Below are 24318 nucleotides of genomic sequence, written 5' to 3'. Positions count from 1 at the left end.
GATATTAAACTGCATAGAATATCAACATGAGCCTTACATAAGCTGTAGTAATTTCACGTACAAAGGTGATGACTTCATATACACAGTTGATGAATGTATCAAATGGCTAACAGACCATATGCGTTTTGGCCTCTAGGGACTTTCTCAGTGGTCATTAATATATACTATTTCAAAAAGACACACATTCAGAAGTTAATATATAAATCCAGACAAGGTGTTGCTTTCTCATGTTGTGTGGTTGTTGAAAGTTTATATAGCAGGCCATGAATACCTTCTCATGCACAACAAAAATCTTCAGTGATCTAAGAGTCTGGTATAAAGTTTCCAATGTCTCTGGATGTATGTGTGTCATCAGTCAAGAGTTGCAGTAAACATATGAGAAAGCAACACCTGGTCTGGATTTATATACTAACTTATGAATGTGTGTCTTTTGGAAATAATATATATTAATGACCACTGAGGAGGGCCCTAGAGGTCGAAATGCATATGGTCTTCCTGGTCATTTGATACATGCATCAACGGTGCATGGGAAATCATCAGCTTTATACATGAAATTACTACAGCATATGAAAGCTCGTGTTTATGTTCTGTGCAGTCTGACTGTACTTCATATAATAAATACATATTTGTTTTTTTTCTTTTTCCTTTTTTGCGTTTCCAATATTTCCTGTTCCAATATTTTAATTCAAAGTTTCCACACAACATAAAATATAGCTCAGACAAAACTTGAACACATATAACAAAACAAAAGTGAGGTAAGCAGTTACTCTCTACTGCCTCTATGTGCAACTTCTTTTTTATTTTTTTTCTCATTCACCCTCTATTCTTAGCCTTCTACCATTCTCATTTAATATTTGCATTCTCATTTTCATTTACATTTGCATAACTATTCATAGAACTTTGACCAGTCCTGTACTTTATTCTTACATGTTTGAGTGTTGAGCATATATGTCAATTCATCTACTTCTGCTAATATCCATTATCTTTACTATCAAGTCATCTATAGTCGGAATCTCTTTTTTCTTCCAACATTGTGCAAATATAATTCTTGCAGCTGTTATTATATGAATTATCATATATTTTGTCCATCTTAATAAATACATATTTGGATGATATTTTATTTGAGGTATCTTGAGCCTTGAAGCATTATAAGTAGATTTTGGATGGAGTAACCCCCCCCCCCCCGGTCTTTCCCTTCATTTGGCTCAACATGGCTACCCACCTGAATCTTGTTCCCAGTTGTGTCCCTCTTTGTCAGTTGTGGAGATGGTTCTGCCACAGCCCATTCCTCTCCTGCAAGGCATTTCTTGGCTTTTTGAAAGATGCCAGTCTTGCATGAGCGGATGTACCTCGATCTAGAGGAACACCTGCTCCACAGTGGAGGCCTGCCTCTGCAGTGGATGCAGAGGAGCTCAAGCAGAAGCACGGTACCAAATCCTCATATGTTTTTGCAACTCTTAACGTGGCAACTCTGAGCCGGCAGGCTGAGAGCTGATGCAGAACAGTTGTTAGGACTGGGTCTGAGTTCAGATGTGCTCGACTATGAAACGGTCATTCGGCGCTTGACAGCTTGCAGAGGGCCAGTTGCATAGTGTTGCTGTGAGGGTGGATGAGAAGAGAATTTATTTATTTTATCAGATTTATATCCCGCCCTCTCTAACGGGCTCAGGGCGGGATATATAGTCATAAAGTGTCTGAAGCACAGAATGATCTGTAAAGGATGGTGATCCATAGGGGTAGCCCTGTCAGTCTGTTGAGACAAACATATATAGAAGTTTTGGGATACCGCAAAGGCTAACAAAATTTTATTCAGGCATAAGTTTCTGTTGGACTGTCCCCAAAAACACGTGCTGGAAAAGAATTTTTTCTAGTCTTTCAAGTACTTCAAGACCCCAGCTTGTGAATGAGCAGTGCTTATTGCCTCCAGGATAGCAGAAATCCTTCTGCATCTGGTAGTGACCACATATTTTTGAAACAAAACAGAAGCCCAGGGGCACCTTAAAGACTAACAACATTCATTCCCGCATGGGCTTTTGTGAGTGAAAATTCACTTCTTCAGATGCAGTGGAAGGAAAACAATTTTCCTAATATTCAGAAAATGACAAAAGGGGAGGGGGAGGAGATGATCAGAGAGTCCTGATATCACAAATCCAGTGAGATTCTTTGTCAGGGACTTGAATGGCTGAGGTAGTCAGACATAACTGCTCATGCTGGAATAAACGTTATTAGTCTTCACAGTGCCACTGGGCTTTTGTTTTGCTGCATTGGACAAATGTATCTGGCCCTCTGGAATCAGATAGTTTGGGACATTCCAGACTTGTGGATCTGGTGAGGGAAGTTAATCTCTTTTTGACTCACTTCTTGTAGTGAATGTGCAGCTCTCTCTTCTACCCAGAGGGGAGAGCAAATAGGTTAGAAAACTCTCTTGAAGTTCTGCCGTTTGACCTTTTCTTTTGGGAGTTGTCTTCCCTTCTCTGACCTCTGCCTTTCAGATTCCTTGCTGTCTCCTCCTCCAATCAAATTAACTTCTCTGAAGGATGAAACTTTTTCTCCCCACCCCTTCCCTTTCTTCTTGCCTCCTTTGTGTATGGCCTGCTCCTGTTTTTCCACCAGGGAACTCCCACTGTTCAGCTTTCCAAGCGCCACAGGGTTTGCCCTCCAGATAGGTGGAATTCCTTTCCATAATGAGGAGCAGGTGAGGCTCTCCCTGCCTTCAGAAACATTTCTCACGTTGGAGTTTAAAGCCGTCAAGGTTTCGTTTTGCTGCTTTCTGGTTAGTTCTGCAGTCAGCATTTCAGGACACGGAACTTTGAAGAGAGGAATCTGTTATAGCTGGGAGCTTTTTTAAAACAGGGGTCTCAATATTGCTCCTTAAGAGTTGAAATAAGGATTAACATCTTGATGAGAGATACTCTTTCACTATGCACAATAAATATACAATCTTAACAATGTGGTGGGAGCCAGTATGTTGTAGTGATTAGAGCAGGGGTAGCCAAACTTGCTTAACCTAAGAGCTACACAGAATACACATCAGTCATTTGAGAGCCGCAAGACATGCACAAATATTACACATGTCTTTATGAAAACTCTTAATACTTTCTTTGCACAGAAAGATAAAATACATATGTATGCACTATATAACATGACCATGTTATAAGGAGACTTTTTAAAGAACAAAAACTGGGAATAACAGTCCCCATAAAACCAGCATAGGGAAGATTTGAGATTAAGTCTGCACTAAGTTCCTCCTTGACCTCCAGGAGCCACATAGTATGTGTGAAAGAGCCACAGCTTGGCCACCCCTGGATTATAGTGTCAGGTTAGGATGTGAGAAGAAAAAAATAAAGGTCCCCTGTGCAAGCACCAGTCATTTCCAACTCTGAGGTGACATTGCTTTCACAATGTTTTCACAGCAGACTTTTTATGGGATGGTTTGCCATTGCCTTCCCCAGTCTTTTACACTTTCCCCCCAGCAAACTGGGTACTCATTTTACCGACCTCAGAAGGATGGAAGGCTGAGTCAACCTTGAGCTGGCTACCTGAAAAACCAGCTTCTGCCGGGGATCGAACTCAGGTCGTGAGTAGAGTTTAGGATTGCAGTACTGCAGCTTTAACACTCTGCGCCATGGGCAGACTCTGGTTCAAATCCCCACTCGGTCACAGAAGTCTGCTGGTGAACTTGAGCCATGGTGCATGTTAAGCCTCACCTATGTCACAGCGGTGTTGTGAGAATGAAAAAGAGACAGAGAGAATGTTCATGGATATAAATTGAAGTAAATAAAGCTGCTTTAAGTGCAGTCAGAGCTTTGGACTATCAAGGCCGGCATTGTCTCCTTTAACTGCAGGCATTTCTCCAGAATACAGTTCTTTTGTATCACCTAACAGGAGATGCCAGCAATTGAACCTGGGACTTGCATGCAAACTGAATGCTTTACTAATGAGTTTACAGTCCCCATCCAAAGGTGATGCTTTGTTTTAGACCTGCTTGGGAAGCAGCAGGCAGGATGCTCCTTGACCTCTTAAGGAGCTCAGTGGCAGATCTTCTGTTTGCTTGTTAAGCTGCAGCATGATAAATTATCACTTGCAAGCAGAACATGCCCATCTAGTATAATGTAGTGTTGCTGAGACAGAAGCCTGAGACCTTCATGCACTACACCTTTGAAACTGAATTGTGGCTCTCTTCTAAGCAGTGGTGTGGGTTCTGATTGCAACAACACAGGCCTCCCTAAAGGTTTCTAGGGAAGGGCATACACATGCTAGGTACCAAGCCAGAAAAGTGTTGTGTTGTTGTTTTGCAAGATTAAGAAATCAAGAAGTGTCCGTTGACCACGTGAGTGAGAGTTGCAGAACATCAAGGTTTTAGATTAGGCCAGACTGTCATCATGGTCCCTCCAAGCCTTGCAAGTTAATCCCACAGAGACGTCATCCCAGCACAGAACAATGTACAGGAGAGCTCAGAGGGGACAAATGTACCTCTCTGTCCCAAATTGTTTTCAGACCAGGTTTTAATGAGTCTTCCTGAAAGCAGGTCACCCACTGAGGGTGGGGGGCGCGGAACAGAGCTAAGTGCGATTACCTTTTTAAAAAAATTAATATACCTGCTTTTTTAGATTGCAAACAATTAGCTGGATGGCTTCCCTAAAGCTCATAGCTGCACATGAGTGCTGTCTTCCCACCTGTTTCTCACTGTTGTGGGAAGGTAACATTTGGGAAGGGGGTTACAAATTGTGTGGAGGGATGCTAGAGGCATTTGGCAAGGTGAAGAGGGAAAGGAAGATGTGCAGTGTTTTGAATTTGAGCACCAAAAAAAATTGGGAGGAATGAAGCCTTCACTACTGCCAAAAGATAAGGAGTTCTTTTGCCTTTCCCTAGGTGGCGGCTCCTCCCCCCCCCCCCCACCCAGCACCCAGTCTGCAGTGTGGCTGGGCCTGCACTGTATGTGGATGCAGGGCTAGTTCCTGCCCAGAATTAAAGCTGACCAGGTTCTTTTGTATATTACAAAGTAGAGTGGCACTCAGGAAAGGTGGAAAAAGTTGTAGTGGGTAATTAGGGAACTGCCAAGCACATCATGAGTACTGTCTGCTCAGCTCCCTTCTCTCTGCAGAAGAACAGCAGAAACCTCTTGTGTGGGATTTTTTTTTTTTGGGGGGGGGGGGGTTTCAGGCTTGGGGAGGGTGGTGGTGGTTGAAATACATTATTTAAAAAGAAGCTGAGTGTTCAGAAGTGGAATTGATGCGTGTGACTGAGAATGTCCTCTCGAGTGTTTTGTTAGAGCGCAGCACCCTCTTCCTACCCCAGGGAACTCAGCCGCAGCAACCAGGATCCTCTTGCCGCCGTCTGCCACAGCTGGCGGGCATGCTTCTTTCAAGCCCATTTGTTCGGCTTTGTTGCCATGGGAACGGTTGCTAGGACTTTGAAGGGAACAGGCAAGTGCAGAGGGGAAGCAGGCAGGGTTGGTCTGGGTGGGTGGTGGGCTCACATGAACGTAGGCCTGTTCCAGGGAAGGTGAGATTCTGCATACACAGCACGTGAAAAAGAGGAGTTGGTGGCAGGGGGTTGTTAAAAAAAACTTGTGATGTAGCAGCTTCCTGGCTTCTCATGTTCTGCTTCGGGTGAAGTGGTACCTTCCTTCAAACTCAGCTGTAACTCCCAAGGGTGGAGTTCCAGCCCCTGCAAAGGGCTTTACTGTGTGATCCATTTTCTTTATTTACTCTGCTGCTTTGAAGGTTAAGGACCCGGCTGATGCTTACCAGCAAATGGTATTGGGGAAATGTAGGAGTTCCTCACGCACTCCTCCTCTGCTTCTCTTCAGTGTGTCATTTGTCTTGACATGTCCTTTGAGGATGGCAGTTGCCTCTTTTATAAACTGTTCCTTCTGCTCGTGTCCACCTGCCCCATTAGTGTTTCCTGGGGGAAGATGGAGGGGCGTGTTAGAAAAGTTGTTTCTCTCTTGGAAGCCCGGGACCGTTGTTCCCAGCCATCAGGCGCAGCACGCAAGCAAAGGCTCACACTAATCTTCTGTCCCCCAGCAGAGTAAAGGCCATTGTTCCATAATGAATGTCTTGGTGCATGACAGGAAACGAAACTGGGCAACACAGTAGAGGCCCTTTTGGATGTGATGTAAAAGTGTTAGCTGGGTTCCGGCATTTGGGTGTCTGGAGGTAAGCTGCTGAAGAGCTTTAGGGTTCAAGGTTTTGATTGAGTTTAGGTATAACACATGGATTTTGTTGTTTTTAACATTTTATGTTGCTATCGACCACAAATTCCAGCGGGCGGAGATGTGTAAGGAAGGTGAATCTGTATGCACTGTATAGTGCATTTATTCTTTCTAGAGACAATCTAAATATCTGTGCACTTCCTAGAGAGATAATGGGGATGGATGAAGTGCGAAAGGGCTTTAATTGTAACCACATCCCAAAGATGAACATCTCATTTATCTGTCTGTCTCTCCTTTCCTCCTCCCCCCCTCCCATCGTCAGACACTAAAGTTAAGTGGGCAGAGCTAATAAGACTCTGCTGCTTGCTATGTAGCAAGGGTTTTTTTTTTTTTTTACAGAAAGACAGAACCAAAAAATCCTAATTAATTTGTGTGTGTGTGTGTTTTCTTTTTTCTGGCTTTCAAACAGCCTCCTGTCTCAACTGATAATCAGAAGCTAGTCTCCCAGGGGAGGGGCCCACATCAGTTCCACTTAATAGCTGTACTCTTTCAAGAGTAGCCTGTTGGGAGAGATTGATATATGTATGGGAGGCCTCTGGCATCCATAGCTTTACCTGTACTGTTAACTATCTATGCTGAAAGGTTGCCTGGCCTTTTTAACTCAACTCATTTTGAGGCCCTGACTGGAAGGGAAGGAATACGTGGGCTTCAGTCTCCTGTTCTGCGTGGAGCTGTGCTTTCTGGCAACAGCTCGGCTGCAGACAAATGAATGACAGTGCTGCATATTTTAAGAATAGGGCCTGTTGCTAAATCCAGACTTACAGCCCGCATTTGTAGCACACGTGGCTTGGCCAGAAGAAAAATAGTAATGTTGCAGTGTTTGTATCTGGATGACTTTGTGCCATAGACAGGTGCAGGGATGACTGCTAAGAACCCAGAGGCGTTTTGAGGCTTGCCTGCTGCTATTCTTGTGACTGCTGAGAAACAATTCAGGTGGGGGAGATAAGCCCAGCCACCACCCCGTGAATTTGTGGCACACATCTCTGTGTGTGTGTGTGTGTGCAAGCTGTGTTTTCCAGCAAGCCGTTTGGGGCTTGCTCACTTAGAGAGATTTAAGCTCTGATTTCTTCCTAAAGGGCCCTAAAGCGTCGGGACACTTCTGCCAAAGTGGGACTCATCTGACCTTTTTTACCAGTTTCCTCTTAATGGAAAACTGGGACATAATCTCAGAAGCACCCCTACACACACACACACACACACTCACATTCACTCATAGGACATTGATGAAGCATGAAGGGGATATGGAGGGAGGGAACAAGTGACTTTGCATTTCTTTAGATGTGAGTTTAAATTAGAGTATCGCAGCTGGTGGCTTAACATTGGTAAGGGCTTGGCATTCAGCAAGGATTTCAGCTCCCAAGTATGCTGCATGCATGATAACTCTGCCATACAAGAAGGTCTGTGACCACTACGACTCCTCTGTGTAGTTGGAAGGGCTCCCCACGGAATCCTCAGGGTCCCAGCCTCTCATTATAATTGAGCATGTTCTGCGGTAGTGCCTTGCATACTACTTTTAAATGAGGTGTTTCTAATTAGTTGCAGGCAAGTATAATAGGCAATGTGTGTGTTTGTGGGCGGGGGGAGGAATACCAAAAGCTCCAACATTGCTCAAGGATAAGGTAGTCTTAATTCTGTCTCTTCCCTTCTATCAGGAAGAGAGGGAGAAGCATCTCTTGTCCCCGTGCTTGCATCTACCTTCCATTTCTTGCCTACTAGCATCCTGCTTGCTATGGAAAGGGAAGATACTCTGCTGGTGATGCGGTGCTGAGATGAGGGAGAAAGCAGTACCGCTTCCATACCTTGGGGCCTCTCTTTACAGACTGCTTAATGTTTTTGAAGGCAAAAAATATTTTCCCCTTTGTTCCTCCTCTGTCCTTACCTGCGCAAGGCAAAAAAGTACAAAATGGTTCATTGTCAATTCTGAAGAAGATAAAGATATTGGATTTATATCCCACTCTATACTCTGAATCTCAGAGCAGTTACAATCTCCTTTACACCCCCTCCCCCCACAACAGACACCCTATGAGGTAGGTGGGGCTGAGAGGACTCTCACAGCAGCTGCCCTTTCAAGGACAACTCCTACCAGAGCTATGGCTGACCCAAGGCCATTCTAGCAGCTGCAAGTGGAGGAGTGAGGAATCAAACCCAGTTCTCCCACATAAGAGTCCACACACTTAACGACTACACCAAACTGGCTCTTTTTCTCTTTCATACACATGCCACTCTTTCATATACATGCCACTGGTACAGGCGAAACGACTCATCTACTAGGACTCTGCCTCCTGGTCCCTTCTGCCTGTTTTTTGCCTCAGTGATGGCAAAATTATCAGTGGTGGTCCTTGGTGCTACAAATACTTTCTTGTTCTGCTGTGGGGTTAATGAGCAACTCTTGTTTCCATTGGCTCTGCACTCCATTTTAGAGTACTGGATGAAGACAAATAGGTGGTAGCAGGGAATCTATACTTCATTTTTGTGGATTTATACTTCATTTGCACTGCATCCATGAGTGAAGGCTCGCTGATCTAGGTCATCCCTTTGGTCACACCCATTTAAGCCTTTTGGAAGAAATATCATGACTTGTGCTTCAGGGTTTAACCTAGTCTCTCACTGTTGGGAGATTAGGATGTGACTGCAGTAGATTGGCAGGATTATCCCACTCCAGCCTAATGCTGTGTGTGATGCCAGCCCTGATTTAGGACCCATGCCAGCTACCACAGAAAGCCATACATGCCTTTATAGGTGGCGTTCAGTTGCCACCACACACTAAGATACAGATATTGTATAATAGTGCCACTGTTGTAATTGGCATAAACAAGTATATTCCTTTGTGGATTGTGTTCCCATTGCAGTCCAACCTTTGGTCCAACTCTGTCAAAGCCAAAGACCTGGTTTGTTCAGGATCCCCATTTTGTCATCTTGAGGAATTTTGCATGTGCAGGACTCTTGTTCTTTTGGTGTCTGCTCAGTGCACAACAAGCAAGGCCAAATTTAATCACTGGGAGTCAGCTGAATGCATACCGCACATGTCTGGCATGTAAACGTATTCAGGAATAGGAGAGCAATTGGTATCTTCAGAATCTTTATGCTCTTGTACAAGAACAGTTTGCATTCAGGGGGTCTAGAATTCTGCTTATGGCTTTGAAAAAAAAGAATTTTGTGCTGGAAGCATTGAAAATGAAGTGGGCTTACCTGGACTTTGGGTACATCTAGTTTGTTTGTTTTCCCTCTGGCTATCCCAGATTTTTCTGCAGTCTGTCATTTTCTAGTTTATTCCTTTCGGACAAAGAGCGAAGGGATTGCACTTTTAGAACAGCAATGCTCCACTGCTCATGAAGAGCTATGTTCACAGTTGCTGACAACCAAAAGGACTGCTGTGGTCCCTGCACATCCCTTGCAAGGCAGAGTTACAACATCAGACATTCTGCAAAACTCTTTATCAAGCTGGATGGGGTTTTGGGGGGTTGTTTTTTTTAATTAAGTTCACCTCTGGATGAATTCTCATGCTGCAGGAGAAGGGGTAGCTAGAACTTCTCTCTGTGCTGATTTTTCAACCAGCAAGGAGTTTTGTTTTCTTTGTTTGCATTCAACAGCAATAGGTCCCATTTCACCACATCACTCAGCTTCATATGTTGACCCAGCCCTCATACTCAGGGCCCCTGCATCATCACAGCCTTGATATAGATTAATCATTGACAGGTTGTGTTGTGTTTTTCAAAATAAAATTGTCTGTTTTTATCTTGGGTCCATTTTAATGATGAAATGGACCCCCATTACGAAAGAGCTCCCTTTACTTTCATCCCTAGCATGGAGCTCACCGCTCAGGGGCCTTGCAACTCACCCATTCTCCAGTCCCTCTGGCAGTTCAAGACTTCAATAACCTTTATTGGCATGATATCAAACATAACAAGGAATCAATCTACCCATTAAATGGCAATTTGCAAATGCATTAAACGCCTCCTAGATGCTAACTATAAAATTTTTGCAACAGTTTCAATTACCAATTGGTTCTGAGCTGACAACAGGAAGACAATTTTGTATTGGTCGCTCTTCTCTGTTTGCTCACAGGGGTCAGTGAGTATGGAGCGCAGGTTAGAGCAAAAAGTAGAGTTTAGGCCTTGCAACTCACCCATTCTCCGGTCCCTCTGGCAGTTGATATTTCAAGGTGGGAACTGCATGCCACCCACAAGCCCCACCAAGCAATGGCTGTGCCCACTTTTCTGGAACATGGGGCAGGGGCCTCATTGGCAAGCTGTTCTTAGAAGAGCCACCAGTAGCTTCTGAGCCACTGAGTGAACACCACGATTGTAGAATATTGGAGTGATGTACATTAAGGGCAACGGACAAGGCCTGCAGGTTATAGAAGGGTTCTTGAGAATGTGCAGAATGACCACTCCCTGGTCTGTCAAAAGTTTCACCCATCCCTAAGAAGGACAGATTATAACAGATTGCTAGAAGTGGCCCCTGTATCTTGGCAGGGGGACAACTGTTCTTTTGAGGGCTAGTGATGGTAGGGAGGCAACTGTTCTGTTTTAGAGACTTGTGTTCTAGAGATTACATAACAGGTATGGAGTTCTGTAAACCTTGACTGTACATAGTTAGATTTAGGAGGCCAAAGGCAAGGCTGGCCTCCAGAACACCTGTAGAGCTTTTAGACTGAACTGCTGCAGGTAAAGTCTGGAGAGAGCTTTCAAGTCCATTGTGTTTTCTCCTTTCTCCCATATTTTAACTTGTTTAACAGTCTAACATTTGGGCGCCAAGGACTGCTAGTTCACTGGTTGGCAGCATGCAGCTCTTTGCAAGCGTGGAACCATAGAGGCATAATTTGAAGTTGTGTGTGAATGATTCCCTCTCACCTTTCAAAACTAAAAGCATTTTCTTGCACTTTAGGGGAAGATGTGTTGATATAAGCTGCTAAGTACCCTATAAGCTGCTGTTAGGTGCCCTGTGGCTCAGAGTGGTAAAGCTGCAGTACTGCAGTCTGAACTCTCTGCTCACGACCTGAGTTCGATCCCTGTGGAAGCTGCGTTCAGGTAGCTGGCTCAAGGTTGACTCAGCCTTCCATCCTTCCTAGGTCGGTAAAATTAGTACCCAGCTTGCTGGGGGGAAAGTGTAGATGACTGGGGAAAGCAATGGCAAACCACCCCATAAAAAATCTGTCATGGTGATGCGACATCACCCCAGAGTCAGAAACGACTGGTGCTTGCACAGGGGACTACCTTTACCTTTTAATGAAAGCATTACAGATTGTGCAAAGAACAGTTTGGGTACTTGCAGTGAGGTTGGACTTCAAAACCTGTCTGTATGGGATGACCCTATAGCACACAATGGGTTAGGACCTAAGGTGAAGAGAGGACTTCTTCCTTAGTGGGAAGGAACCTTGGGATAATTCCTGTGATCCAATCCTAGGAATCCCATCCATGTGCCAGAGGTAGATGGTTGACTTCATAGAGTGTTAACTGACCTGGGCTTGCTCTGTTTTTGTTCTGAATGGAGAGAGCAACTTGAATATGGGAGATGCTTCTCCAAACTCATCTTTTGGGATCTATTACAGGAAGCAGGAAGCTTCTACTAGAGCTATTTAAACCACCGTGGGGGAGGGAGAAGAGCCAGCAACAGGTTCTGAATCTACACTGTCTCTTCCCTCTGTGTGTGTGTGGTGGGGCTATGTGTAGGCCATGCAGACACAGGGATTGCTTTCCCATGCCTGGCTTTCCAAAGCACTGGCTGCTTTGTGGGTGGCCAGAAGTTGAGGGTGGATGGGATGCTTGGAAGACTACAGACAGCTGTTGCTCTTGAAGCAAACTTGGGAGTTTCTTATGGCATTGTGCTGCGCTTTGATTTAGTGTTACGAAAGTGATGGGGAATCAGCAGGGGGCCAGGGCAGAAGGCATGGTCCCTAGATTTGTGTCCACATGCTGCATTGCTTTCATGGTGTGGCTATTTTTAAAGAACTCTTTCTTTGTTCCCCCCCGTTTCCTCCACCCGTTGTCCATTATTAGGTACCTGGTAAATCCCATCAGTAGGCCTGGGGTTGAAGATCTTCCGTTGACACTAGTCCCCTTTCTGTTCTTTGGCTCTCCATGCGAGCCAGAGACCAATGGATGCCATCGCAAGCGCCAGCCTCAAGAGGAAGTTTGATGATGTGGACGTGGGTTCGCCCATCTCCAACTCTGATGATGAAATCTCCAACAGCGACAGCGCAGACAGCTGCGACAGCGTCAATCCTCCCAGCTGTACCGGCTTCATACGTAAGTGGCCCGGTCACAGGGACCTTTGAAATGCACAATGCTCTGTTCGGGATATCAGCGTTAAACTTCCAGCTGTATTTGCAGTAGACTTTACCTGCTTTAACAGCAGATACTTGTAGACAGCCCCACTTAGTCAGCGCTTTTTCGGTGTTAAAACCAAATTGAATAGCATAACCAATGCAACAAGCAGTTTAAAGCGGAGCCTGTGGCAATGGCTTCAGAAGTTCAGAGGGACGCTGCCTAGAATATCCTTTTCTCAAGGGTAGCATTGTTCACATGACTTCAAACTTTCCGTCTGTGATTTAGCAGCAGTCCCTCTTGCAGAATGGAACTCAGATTCTGTAATGTCTGTGATCAGAGCATTTCGTGTAACTTTCAACTACAAAAGTAGTGTTGGCTGTTGGATTGGGACCTTATAGGGTTGGAATGTACAATAGGTTTCAAGTTTCCCTGCTGTATCCTAGGAGAGGATGTATTCAGAGCTATCTGCTTTTTGCATTATGTTTGTTCCCTTAGCAAATTAACCAAATACAGTATTTAGAGAGGAATCTCATAGGCCACAGTTTTCTTGATTGACCATTTGTTGTCTTTTCTCCCCACATAGGACATTAAATATACCAACAAATGGTTGCAATGGATAAGCTTTGGACTGAGTTAATTATGGGTTCACCCATTTAACAGGGTGGTATTTAGGGGTATCTATTTAAAATTATGTGGCTTAGTGTGTAGTATTTAAAATTCAGCTCTCATTTCTAATATTCTGGTAGGTTTACATATATTTTCTTAGTTTCACTATTGCTTAGATCATCTGGACTTTAAAGAGTGATGTGGGAAGCACGTCTTGGGTGGAAACTGGTGGCCACGCAGGACTGGGGGGGAAGGGCTTGACTGAATAAATTTATTTACTTCATTTATACCCCACCTTTCTGCCCAGAGGAGACCCAAAGTATCCTACGTCATTCTCAGCTCCTCCATTGCATCCTCAGAACAGCCCTATGTCAAGTTATTTGAAAGTGTGTGACTGGCCCAAGATCATGCACCAAGCCTCCAGAGCAGAGTAAAGATTTATGCCTGGGATTCCCAGATCCTAGTCTTGAACACAGGCCATTAAACCACACTGGCCCCATCTCAGCTCCATCTGATTTTTCCATAGGGACATTTTTTTAAAGCCACTCAGGTGACAACATATTGTTTGAAATACACTCCTTTTTTCCGCCCTCTGTTGTAGTAGAAGAATGGAACCCTGAGGTTTCTTGAAATCTATCAATGCAACCACCCTTGAAGTTTATTTTGCCTATCAATACTGATCTTCTCATGCATTGTACAGCTGCACGGTAGGGTGGTGGTATCATCAGTTGTTGCAGTCTGCATGTACTGTGTACTCTTACAAAATGCTTCAAAATGTCTTGTGATGTAGATGGGCTCTGTGGCAGATATAACCACAGTGTAATTGTACCCACGTGGATCTTTAGGCATCCTGGTGATAAGGGAGGGGGGAATACATGGGAATGAGGAGGCAGTTCTGCTTTGTTGGTACTTTTTCTTGCCTCCAGTGTTATCCAAAATCCTGTTTTCTCATCTCAGCAACCTCCATCTTGAAAAGGCAGAAGCAGCTGTGCAGGAAGAATGTGCGCTTTGACCAGGTGACTGTGTACTACTTTGCAAGGCGTCAGGGATTTACCAGTGTGCCCAGCCAAGGAGGCAGCTCCCTGGGCATGGCCCAGCGCCACAACTCCGTCCGCAGGTACACCCTTGGTGAATTTGCCCAGGAACAGGAAGTGAATCATCGAGAGATCCTCCGAGAACACCTGAAAGAGGAGAAGCTGCATGCCAAGAAAATGAAGGTACCTTTTTGAGTGGGCATAAAGACTTAGCTGTCTCTATCAATTCTGTCAGGGAGAGTTCTGTGCTGCTCCCTTACTTTTGGATATAGCTCTGTGCATGCTACAAGTAGTGTAGCCCTACAACCGGAGGGAATTTACTTTGCACATACACAAGTAGTATAGCCCCGCCACCAGAGGAAATTTACTTTGCACGTCTGTTACTTTGCACGTCCATTGTGCGGCATTTGTGGTACTAAATTGTTCCTCCTTCCCGAACTTTTAGAGACTTGCCTATGGAAAGGGCTGTGCAAGACATGCCTGATCTTTATTTCCCTGTGGTGCATGTGCAGGACTGCTAGTGTTCTGTTATACTTGCAGTGCAATAATGAAAACTATGCTATTTGTGTATACTTAGTTATTTTGCAGGTTTCCCCCCTACTTCTGTTGGTCTGTACTAGTGCTGTACTTAGTGTTGCCAGCTCTGGATTGGAAAATTGCTGGAGATTTGGTGGTGGAGTTTGGGGAGGACAGGCCTTGGGGAGGGAAAGGACCTCATTGGGGTTTAACACCTCAGAGTCTACCCTCCAAAGCAGCTGATCTCTGTAGGCTGGAGACCAGTAGCAGTTCCAGGCAATCTCCAGGTCCCACCTGGAGGCTGGCAGCCCTAGCTGTACCCTATATCTCAGTACTGAGGGAGGGGGGGTTGAAAACACACACAGGCCTTCACAAGTAGCAGTGAATAAGCAGGTGAGCTTGCTGTCTGCAGAAACAAGAGCACAGGATCTTTGAGAACTTTATCTCAGGGTACAAGAGCCTATGTTTGAAGAGAGCTTTCTGACTGGACATGGTGGAAGACCCGTGCTGGACATGGTGGAAGACCCATGGTTTTGCTTACTGGAGCTGAGGGCTCCCCCCAAAACATCCCTTTTTTGCTACAGAGTGCTTATAGCAGGACTGTGAGGAACTGATCGACTCGTGGCTCTAGCCTGGTCTCCTCTTATGAGCTGGCACCAGCTTTTGCACAAGCTGTCTGTTTTCTGACAGGCTGATATGAGAGGGGGCTTGGGAGTTACAGTCAAAGATTCTGGGTCTTAAGCTACTGCCCTCCCTTAGAAACAAGCTTCAAGCCCCAGCTTTCTCTATATCGTGCCTTCTGGCCTTCTGGCTTGTGTGTCCCATGGGTTGCCTAGCAACTAGGTTTCCCTTCCCAGACTGGATGCTTCTGTCTACAAACCTAGAATTTCCAATCAGGCCTTCCTCAGTCTCCTGCTGCCATGACAACCGGCTCAGCAGGAGACACAGACCCATCCTTTAGTCCAACTGATCCCTTCTCTGTGGCCTAGTTCTCACAAGCAGCAGATGAATTGCTAAACTGATGTCTGGACCTGGATTGCTTTAAGGAGACAGGAGATGGGCACACGGTGGACAGCATCTCTGTACAAAAAAAAAGTCCAAAAGCTGGACTGAAAATTTAGAATGTTTGGGGGAAATTTTAGGTTAGAACCTTTTCTCTCTGACACACTTAACACCGTGCAAAGGATATATTTATTTCCCACCTGTAGCTTGAAGTGGTACAGCACTAACACTAGTCTTTTACACTATCTCCATGTGTGATTTGTGAGAACTGGGCCTAGTGCTGTTTTTGACTTAAACCTCTTTGTCTGAGAACCAAAGGGGGGGGGGAACCTCTTGGAAATGCGTGAGCCACCTCTGGCGAAGGCTTAAAGTATGAGGGCAAACAGTTTTGCAGAACTGCGGGTCTGAAATCTGCTCATTTTTCACCTTACTTATTCCTAGCTTCAGTATCCATCCTGCTTCTTAGTCATCTGACCTAAATGACCATATCCTCCTCCTTTTTAAAAAAAATATGGTTTGCCCACACATTACTCAAAACTCCTCCTTGGAAGCAAAATGAGCTATAAGAAGTGAAGTTGCTTCTCATTGCAGGAAAGATAATGCAACCCAGTTTACTGCATCTTCATGCCCTGGAGGACAACGTCTCTGTCTGTGAGCCGAGAGAATGTTGTGCTCTCCAAGTGGCCAGTAGAGTGGAAATGTTCATAATCTCTACCACGTATAACACTCATATTTCCCCCCACTGTCTTTCAAAGAGCTCCATATGGGGTCTCAGTCACCTCCCCGCTTATGTAGATTCTTAGATAGAGAAAAGGAAAAAAAAATTGTTGCTCATGCCCAGACACTATGTAACTGATGCCTATAATCGTCTAGCCCACCCTCAGTTGGATGTAATCGCTTGCAAACTGGTTTCTTTGATCACCATTTGCCTGGCAAATAAATCTTTAAGCTTGTTACCCGGTTGTCTTCCTGTTTGGCTGTTGGCTACACAACAAATCTGGTGAATTCCACTACACCACACACACCTTGTAAAATAGCAACTTGCACACCAGGTACCAGGCTGCCAGTGAGAGACTCCTTAGTAACGGTTTGTGGTGTCCCCTAAGTAGTGTGGCCAGCCATACCACCCTGGCTGTCACTGCTATCCCTTTGAACAGCGCATCTTGGCTGTGAAGGGACAGAGAATGGAGCCATCATGCAGGTAGCATTGTTCTGACCTCAGTTGCTCCTGAAAGGTTTCGTTGCATCATGTCTCCAAGGTATTGGTCCCTCTGTAATCTCGCGAATAGTCTGATGAAATTGCTTCCACTGATTTTGTTTGTGCCACCAGATCTTTTTGCCTTAAGCCATACTAATATTGGTTGTGAGGATTTACACAAATTTGGAGAAAACACAGCAATGTCTACTTTGCCCTGGCAGCAGAGAAAGGGAGAGAGAGAGAGAGAGAGAGAGTGCTTGTGAGATTTCATAGTGGAATTTACTTTCGAAGCTTATGAGGCCATAAATGCTGTCTCGGGAGTAAGATAACTGCACATCTTACTGGGAACAGATACTTAGAGACCTCTGAATTTTACAGGTCCTTTTTAAAACTGCCTGTTTATAGAAACTAGAGCACTTTGGCTGTTTCTGAAAGATGGAGGGTTTTATGGATTCTCTGAGGCTGTTCACAGAATAAAAATGGCATGAATATTCGTCCTTTTTTGTTTGTTTGTTTGGTTTTCTTTGGGATGCTGTAACTTTTAATTTCTGCAAAACAGAAGTTTTATAAGCTAAGCAGATTCCAGTTGCATTGGAAGAATGTGGAACTTTCTTGTTACAGATAAATATTAGAGTAGAACAAAGGAAAGGATATAGAACATGATACATGGTGTGTGTGTGTGTGTGGGAGAGAGAGCACTTTGGAGCCTAGAATTTTGCAAAGAAAATCTTTCTATTCTGAGGAATGCAGTAAGTTCTGTGCCTCATGGTACAACAGCAGCCATGTAGGCTTTTATCCTTCCTTGGAAAATGCACACAACGACTTGTTGGTTTGTAGCTCCTTCATTAGAACTGCTGTTGTGTGCCCCATTTGAAGCATATTGTAAATTCCTTCGGGCAGGTGGCGGAAGGTGCTGTCAGGGCAAGAGACAAACAGATGGTTTGCCTCTGTGTAGCAACCCTGAACTAACCGGGGCCAACCCTGCTTAACTTAACAAGATCCAACAAGATCAGGCTTGCCTGGAACATCCAGGTCATGGTAGCCATCTCTTATTTTGTTGAATACATAGGTAAAGGTAAAGGTGCAAGCACCAGTCGTTTCCGACTCTGGGGTGATGTCGCATTACGATGTTTTCATGGCAGACTTTTTTTACAGGGTGGCTTGCCATTGCCTTCCCCAGTAATCTACACTTTATCCCCAGCAAGCTGGGTGCTCATTTTACTGTCCTCGGAAGGATGGAAGGCTGAGTCAACCCTTGAGCTGACTACTTGAAGCCAGCTTCCGCCGGGATCAAATTCGGGTCGTGAGCAGAGCTTGGACTGCAATACTGCAGCTTCCCACTGTACACCAGGGAGCTCTATGATTAAATTGATAGCACTAGATAAGTAATATAAACTTTACCTATGGCACCATGTCTCCCGTTACATCCCCACACAAACAACTTCCTTCAGTCATCATCTAAGGGCGTCTTGTAGGTACCTGGTCTCGAGAGCTCATTGAGCTGCCTCAATTCTGGCCCCTACCCTCTGGAACACACTGTTGGATGATACCTGTGCCCTTCTGGGCTTGTTTAGTTTCCGCAGGGCATGCAAGGCCTATTTTGTTCAGGTTGGCTTTTTGAGGTTAACCAGCTGTTCTGGGTTTTTATTAGTGACATGGTGCTAGCTACATATTTTAATAGTTTAATATTTTAATGTTAATATTTTATTATTTGTTTTTATGTTGCTTTTATCTTATATGGTTTTAATGTTGTAAGTCATCTTGACACTCTTTGGGTGAGCAGTGACCTTAAAAAACTAATACATAAGAACATAAGGGAAGCCATGTTGGATCAAGCCAGTGGCCCATCAAGTACTCCGTGCCACACAGTGGTCAAAACCCAGGTGCTATTAGGTCCATCAGCAGGGCCATAATTCCAAAAGCCCTCCCACTGTTGCCCCCAAGCACCAAGAATACAGAGCACCACTGCCGCAGACATAGTGTTCCATCTACGCCTTGTGACTAATAACCACTGATGGACCTCTCCTCCATGTGTTTATCCAAATAAATAAGGGCAGATTTATTTTGCAAGCCATCACACAGAACACCAGACATACTCTCTTCTTCTTTTGTGCTTTTTTTGTGCTTTTGAGGAAAATGTACACACTTTGGTCCGGGAGTTGTTCCTCACAAGAAGCATTTGTAAAAGCTTTTCAAAAACCAAATGTAGCGTGCAGATACAACAAGCAGGTGTGCATCTGTGATTGCATATGTCATGCAGCAAGTAGACTTGGCAGGAAGCTAGAACTGGCTCCTTCTCTCTCTCTCTGGTGACAAATTTGGGTCTGCTGCCACGTGAAATGGCCCTGAGGGAAGATGGCATCACTTCCTTCTCTGTGTGTCTTTTCTGCCATTGTGGGAGGGAGAGCTGTTTGGCCTGGCATGAGGAAGAAATACAAGTGTGGATTTTGGCAAAACTGAATTCCATAAGGCCAGATCCCCTTGCTGAGATGGTGTGAATGTAACTTGCTGTCTGTGGTCCCCCAACATCTGCTTCAGGTAAACCTGAGAATAGAATGCAGTATCTGACATGTTTGGGGCTTTTGTAAATTGTGGGGTTTCAGGAGCCCCCCCCCCCCCATTATGTGTGTGTGGGTGGGAGAAGCTTGATACAGAAGCACAAGGGTCTGTGGCAGCAGCTGGAAGGGGGAAAAGCCAAATAAAGCCCTGTTTTGGAGGTTAGAGCTTATTCCTCTGACAAGGCAGGTATTGGGTAAGGCTGGAGAGCAGCATATGAAAGGCCCAGGAAGGAGCTTTGTGGCTCTCCCTTGCCAGAGAACAAGCAGGGTGGGAATAGTCCCTTTTCTTCAGGGTGGAGGCTAAAAGGGGATCCAAGGTTTGTCCCACCACCTCTCTCTGCAGCAGACCCACTTGGGAAGTGTCCTATCTTAAGGACTAGGTTAGGGGAGGGAATAGGGAACAAGGGGTGAAGATTGGGGATGGTTGGGCTGGCAAATAGTTGCAGTAGCAAAGGACATGAAGACAGTGCAGGGAACCAAAGACCCTACCCCTTTACCAGGAACTGCTCATATGTTTCCAAGCTCTTCCCTCCAAAGTGTGTAAATGCTAGGAGTCTGGGATGTGTGTGTTTAAAAGATATCCAAGGTTCTTAGGATGTTGAATTCTCTGCCAGGTACCAGATGTTTCTCTTGCAAAGCAAACACCCAGATGTGTTGAATACATGTGATTTTGGCAAACTGCCTGGATTCTTAAAGGCTGCTTTTAAATTTGATAATGGTGATTTAGAAAGATTTGCGTGTAGAACATGGCCCTGGTGTAGTGTCTTGTTCAAAGGGGGGCTGCTACCCGTGCAAACCAGTGGTCAGTGTTTAGTTGGAACATGATGCCCGCCAGTTTGCCCCGTGCCTAGTTTGAAACCAGATGCTCTGCATCTTCAGAGCTCTACTGGGGGTGGGAGCACCATTCCCTTGCTGTCCTTGCATTTTTAAATGCAACCTAAGTGTGGCTGGGTTGTGGCGGGAAGAGGATGGCTCCTTCATTGCTGCAGATTTCAACCCAAGGGAAATCTTGTCTTTCACAGGCTGGAAAGCTGAGTGCACTTGCAAGATCTAAAGATTAACTTTGCCTCTCTGTGACCTGTGTTCCCCCCTCCCAGCTGACGAAGAACGGCACAGTGGAGTCAGAAGAGGCGGACGGCCTGACTCTAGAAGACGTCTCTGATGACGACATCGATGTGGAGAACGTGGAGGTGGACGACTACTTCTTCCTGCAGCCGCTGCCGACCAAGCGGCGCCGGGCCCTGCTCCGGGCCTCTGGGGTTCATCGCATCGATGCTGAGGAAAAACAAGAGCTCCGTGCCATCCGCCTCTCACGGGAGGAGTGTGGCTGCGACTGCCGACTGTACTGTGATCCTGAGGCCTGTGCCTGCAGCCAGGCTGGAATTAAATGCCAGGTCAGTGGGGAAACCGCTAGGCTTTGGCCTGAACTATGCTGCGTTGTCTGTGTGTCTGTCTTGGCTATTGAGGGACATGGCGGGGGGGGGGGTCAGAGCTTGCAAGGTGTGGGTTGTGGGAGGGACGTGAGCCTCCTTAACAGCTGTCAACTGCCACACTGCCAGGGCCTGTTGAGATTTTCATATTCCAAAGATTTTGTGGGATGTGACAGCAAGAAATATGGCCTTTATTCTCTCTGGTCTCCAAAGCAAGAAATCCGTCTCCATGACCAGAGTGTCTTTTCAAAAGGGAAGGGTGTCTGTTGAGATCGTTTCCTGCTGGGACTGTGGTGGAGTGGAAGCAGCCATGAGCGGAGGCAATTGGGGAGTAGATGGAGGGGGAGGTTTCTTCCTGTGCTGAGGAGGGCAAGAGGACTCAATCTCTTGTGGGGGGGAGGGGGGGCGGCATCTTGTCCTGTTGCTGAGAGCATGTGGCATCTGCTGTCCCTCTGCTGCCTTCTGCTGGTTGCCTTGTGGAAAAGGTTAATTTGAGCCTGGATTTCTGTGACATTTGTGCAGTTTTAAAGCATGCTTGTGGATGTTGTTGCAATTTCACTACTGCTAGACTTAGGGAAGGACAGGGAACTGTTTAGGATACTGCAGTCCTGTCTGCTAGAAATCCTGAACTCTCGTAACTCTCTTCTGTATCCCCCCACCTCCCAGTTTCTGAAATGCTCAGTATCGCTTATACAATATGATGCATTTCAGAAGCCACGAGGTTTGGGTTGTATTGATGGATCTGTGTCCACCGTCATCCAATTTGGAGTTTTTAGTATTGCTTATAGCCTGTAAGTCTTTCTTTACACCCATAAGAGTGAGTAGCTCACTCTTTGAACGTTGATTCTTAGAATGCTGAACCTGGTTCCAAATTGCACACTTCCTCTGCACACTAGCGTTACATCTTTCCTGCTTGTTTTTCTTTTCAATTCCATCTATGTGCATAGGGCATATCTTTATTTAACATTCTTAATGCTTTCTGGACAGTTTCTCTTTGCATAATAAACATGTCATAGTGATTGGGAGGGAGGGTGTCAAGGTTTTTATTGTCTGAGGGGAGTTTGTTTGTTTTTTTCTTTTCAGGAAAGTGCTTCTGTTACAAAAATTTTGTGTTTTCCCAGCGTCAGAAAATTATATTATTTGGTCACTTGGGAAATCTGCTTCTGCTAAGCATGCCTCTTTGCAACCTCGGCAGTTGGGCAGATACTCCAGGATGCAGGATACTTGGGGTTCTCCTTGAAGTTTAAAAATGACGAGGTAACCAGAGAGCATCCACAGGGATTGGCCAGGGGACTGCATATACTGCCCTGTAGTTCTGCTGTGCAGTTGCTTGCCTGTAAGCTTGCATTGGTTTTGCATGTTCCTTAGTATCCGTTCCCTTCCCCATCACAGCCAAACTTCTGTTCCACCCCGTTGCTTCCACTGTGCTCTCATTAGCCGTAGTTTCACTGTCCCTCGCTTCCCCCACCCAGGTGGACCGAATGTCCTTCCCGTGCGGCTGTTCCAGGGATGGCTGCGGGAACATGGCGGGGCGAATTGAATTTAATCCCATCCGGGTGCGGACTCACTACCTCCACACCATTATGAAGCTAGAGCTGGAGAACAAGCGGCAGGTGAGCCGAGCCCAGACTTTGGAGGAAGAGCCCCCTCACGGTCCCAGCAACGACTGGCTGGGCACCCAGTCCTCGGAGACGCAGGACTTCCAGGAGTTCATGGCAGAGAACGAAACGGCAGTCATGCACCTGCAGACGGCCGAGGAATTGGAGCGGCTGAAGGCAGAAGAAGACTCTAGCAGCGGTTCCAGCGTGGAAAGCCTTGGCGTGTGCATCTTGGAGGAGCCCCTCGCGGTCCCAGAGGGAATGTGCCCCAGCCTGGCCACGCCCATCCTCATTCAGGCCCAGCTGCCTCCGGGGTCCTCGGTCCTGTGCTTTACGGACAGCTCTGAGCAAGTGAGCTCAGCTGAGGGTGACCAGCCCTACTTGAACAATGGGCCTGTCGTGTATTACCAGGTCGACCAAAGGTCGGTGCTGGGGGTGAAGGGAGAGAGCAATGCGGAGGAGTCCGAGATCCCGTCTTGTTACACGGATGAGAAGGAGCTGAGTGTCTACTCTGTCCCCGTTAGCTCGCTGATGCCTTGTGGCAGAGCAGCGGCATCCGAAAGGGCGGAAGCAGGGAAGGCCGCTTTGTCCCTGGATCCCCTTCCTTCCGAAAGCACTCCGTCTGAAGGTCCCCTGCCTTTCCACCCAGATGTGCCACAGGACAGCTTGTGCCCCCAAGGAGTGGGGCAGTCCCCAGAGAGAGTCTGTGAGCTGCCTTCCTCAGAAGAACACTCTCTGGGCCCTGCACTGGCAGTGTGACGCACCCTAGTCTTATCGCAGCTCTTACCCTGAAGTCTATTTATTGACAGAGAGGTTTTATTCCGAAGGCTACGGCCTCTGCAAATTATGTAATATCGAGGGGAGGGGGAGGGAGGCTACTTTGTACAGGCTCATTATAGAATGAACTAAACCAAGCGCTCATGGCTGCCTTGAGGGAGAGGGGCTGCCTCCTGCGGATCGGTGGAGGGGGAGCGAGCTGTCAACGCTGGAGTCGCTGGACCATATACAGGGATAAAGGGACAGTCTCGATAGAACTCCCCCCGTGGCGGAACTGCAGGGAGGTTTCCTTGCCCATTCGTACGTGGACCAAACATGAATGTGTCTCTCATGTAAGCAATAGAGCGAAGCTGCCTTTTCTTGGAAGCGCTCGAAGTGGGCTGGGGGAGGGGGGGGGCGAGGTCAGCAAGGAGAAGGTTGCTATATGATATCAAAGGTCTGTGTGTGCGCGTGAATGTGTGTGCGTGCGTATGGCGGAGCGTCTCTCCATCCGGCTTCTCCTCCCGGGCGAAGCTACTGCTGCCACCTCCATCCGTATCATGCTCTCCGTCATCTTCAGTGCTGTCGTTCTTTGGAAACTGTGACCATATCAGCTTCAAAGTGCTCAAGCCGGTTGCACAGCCCCTAAAGCTCTACCGCCTCTTTATTTATTTGAACACTTGCTGCCCTTCTTTCCCCAGAGGAGCTCTTTTTTTTATTTAATGAAACTAAATTAATAGGGGTTTAACTTTGACAGTGACTGGTTTACATCTACAGTTCATGCGGAAACCAGTAGCTTCATCTGAAGAGGACCCACTCTCCGTCTTGCCAGCCTTAGCATGGGCTGGCGGGATCAATTTTTTTTAAACAAAAATTGTGCTGAATGTTTACTGGGACATCCTGTGATCCATGGCTAACACTCCAATCTGCGTTCCGAGCTGGAGGGGCTGCCTCCTCCGTGGTTAAAACCCTCCTCGAATCTGGTTCTGCAAACATGGACTTCGGTGGGGGAGGTGTGAGCTTTTTTGTGAAGCTGTAAAATCTCTAAAATCTCTTATCAAGAACTGAAGTTTTGAGCACTGGTGTGTATGTGGGGGGGATATGAAAGTTAGCTTCCCCTTCTGTTCTCTGGTT

At 46.1% G+C, this 24318-nt stretch overlaps 1 protein-coding gene across 1 annotated transcript in view; it reads left to right on the top strand.

Annotated features, from left to right (window-relative positions):
* The window catches only part of CSRNP2 (cysteine and serine rich nuclear protein 2), a 40720-nt gene extending 16822 nt beyond the window's left edge, over positions 1-23898 (top strand). The window contains exons 2-5 of the mRNA XM_060252431.1: positions 12217-12465; positions 14050-14309; positions 20498-20794; positions 22303-23898. Coding sequence (XP_060108414.1) covers positions 12315-12465; positions 14050-14309; positions 20498-20794; positions 22303-23187 — 1593 coding nt within the window. The 5' untranslated portion in view covers positions 12217-12314 and the 3' untranslated portion in view covers positions 23188-23898. The remainder of the gene's footprint in view (positions 1-12216; positions 12466-14049; positions 14310-20497; positions 20795-22302) is intronic.
* Positions 23899-24318: the final 420 nt, after the last annotated feature.

Source organism: Heteronotia binoei, chromosome 13, assembly GCF_032191835.1.
Source record: "Heteronotia binoei isolate CCM8104 ecotype False Entrance Well chromosome 13, APGP_CSIRO_Hbin_v1, whole genome shotgun sequence".
NCBI lineage: Eukaryota > Metazoa > Chordata > Lepidosauria > Squamata > Gekkonidae > Heteronotia > Heteronotia binoei.
The sequence above is the reverse complement of the archived record's forward strand: the minus strand, read 5'-3'. Positions and strand labels throughout refer to the sequence as shown.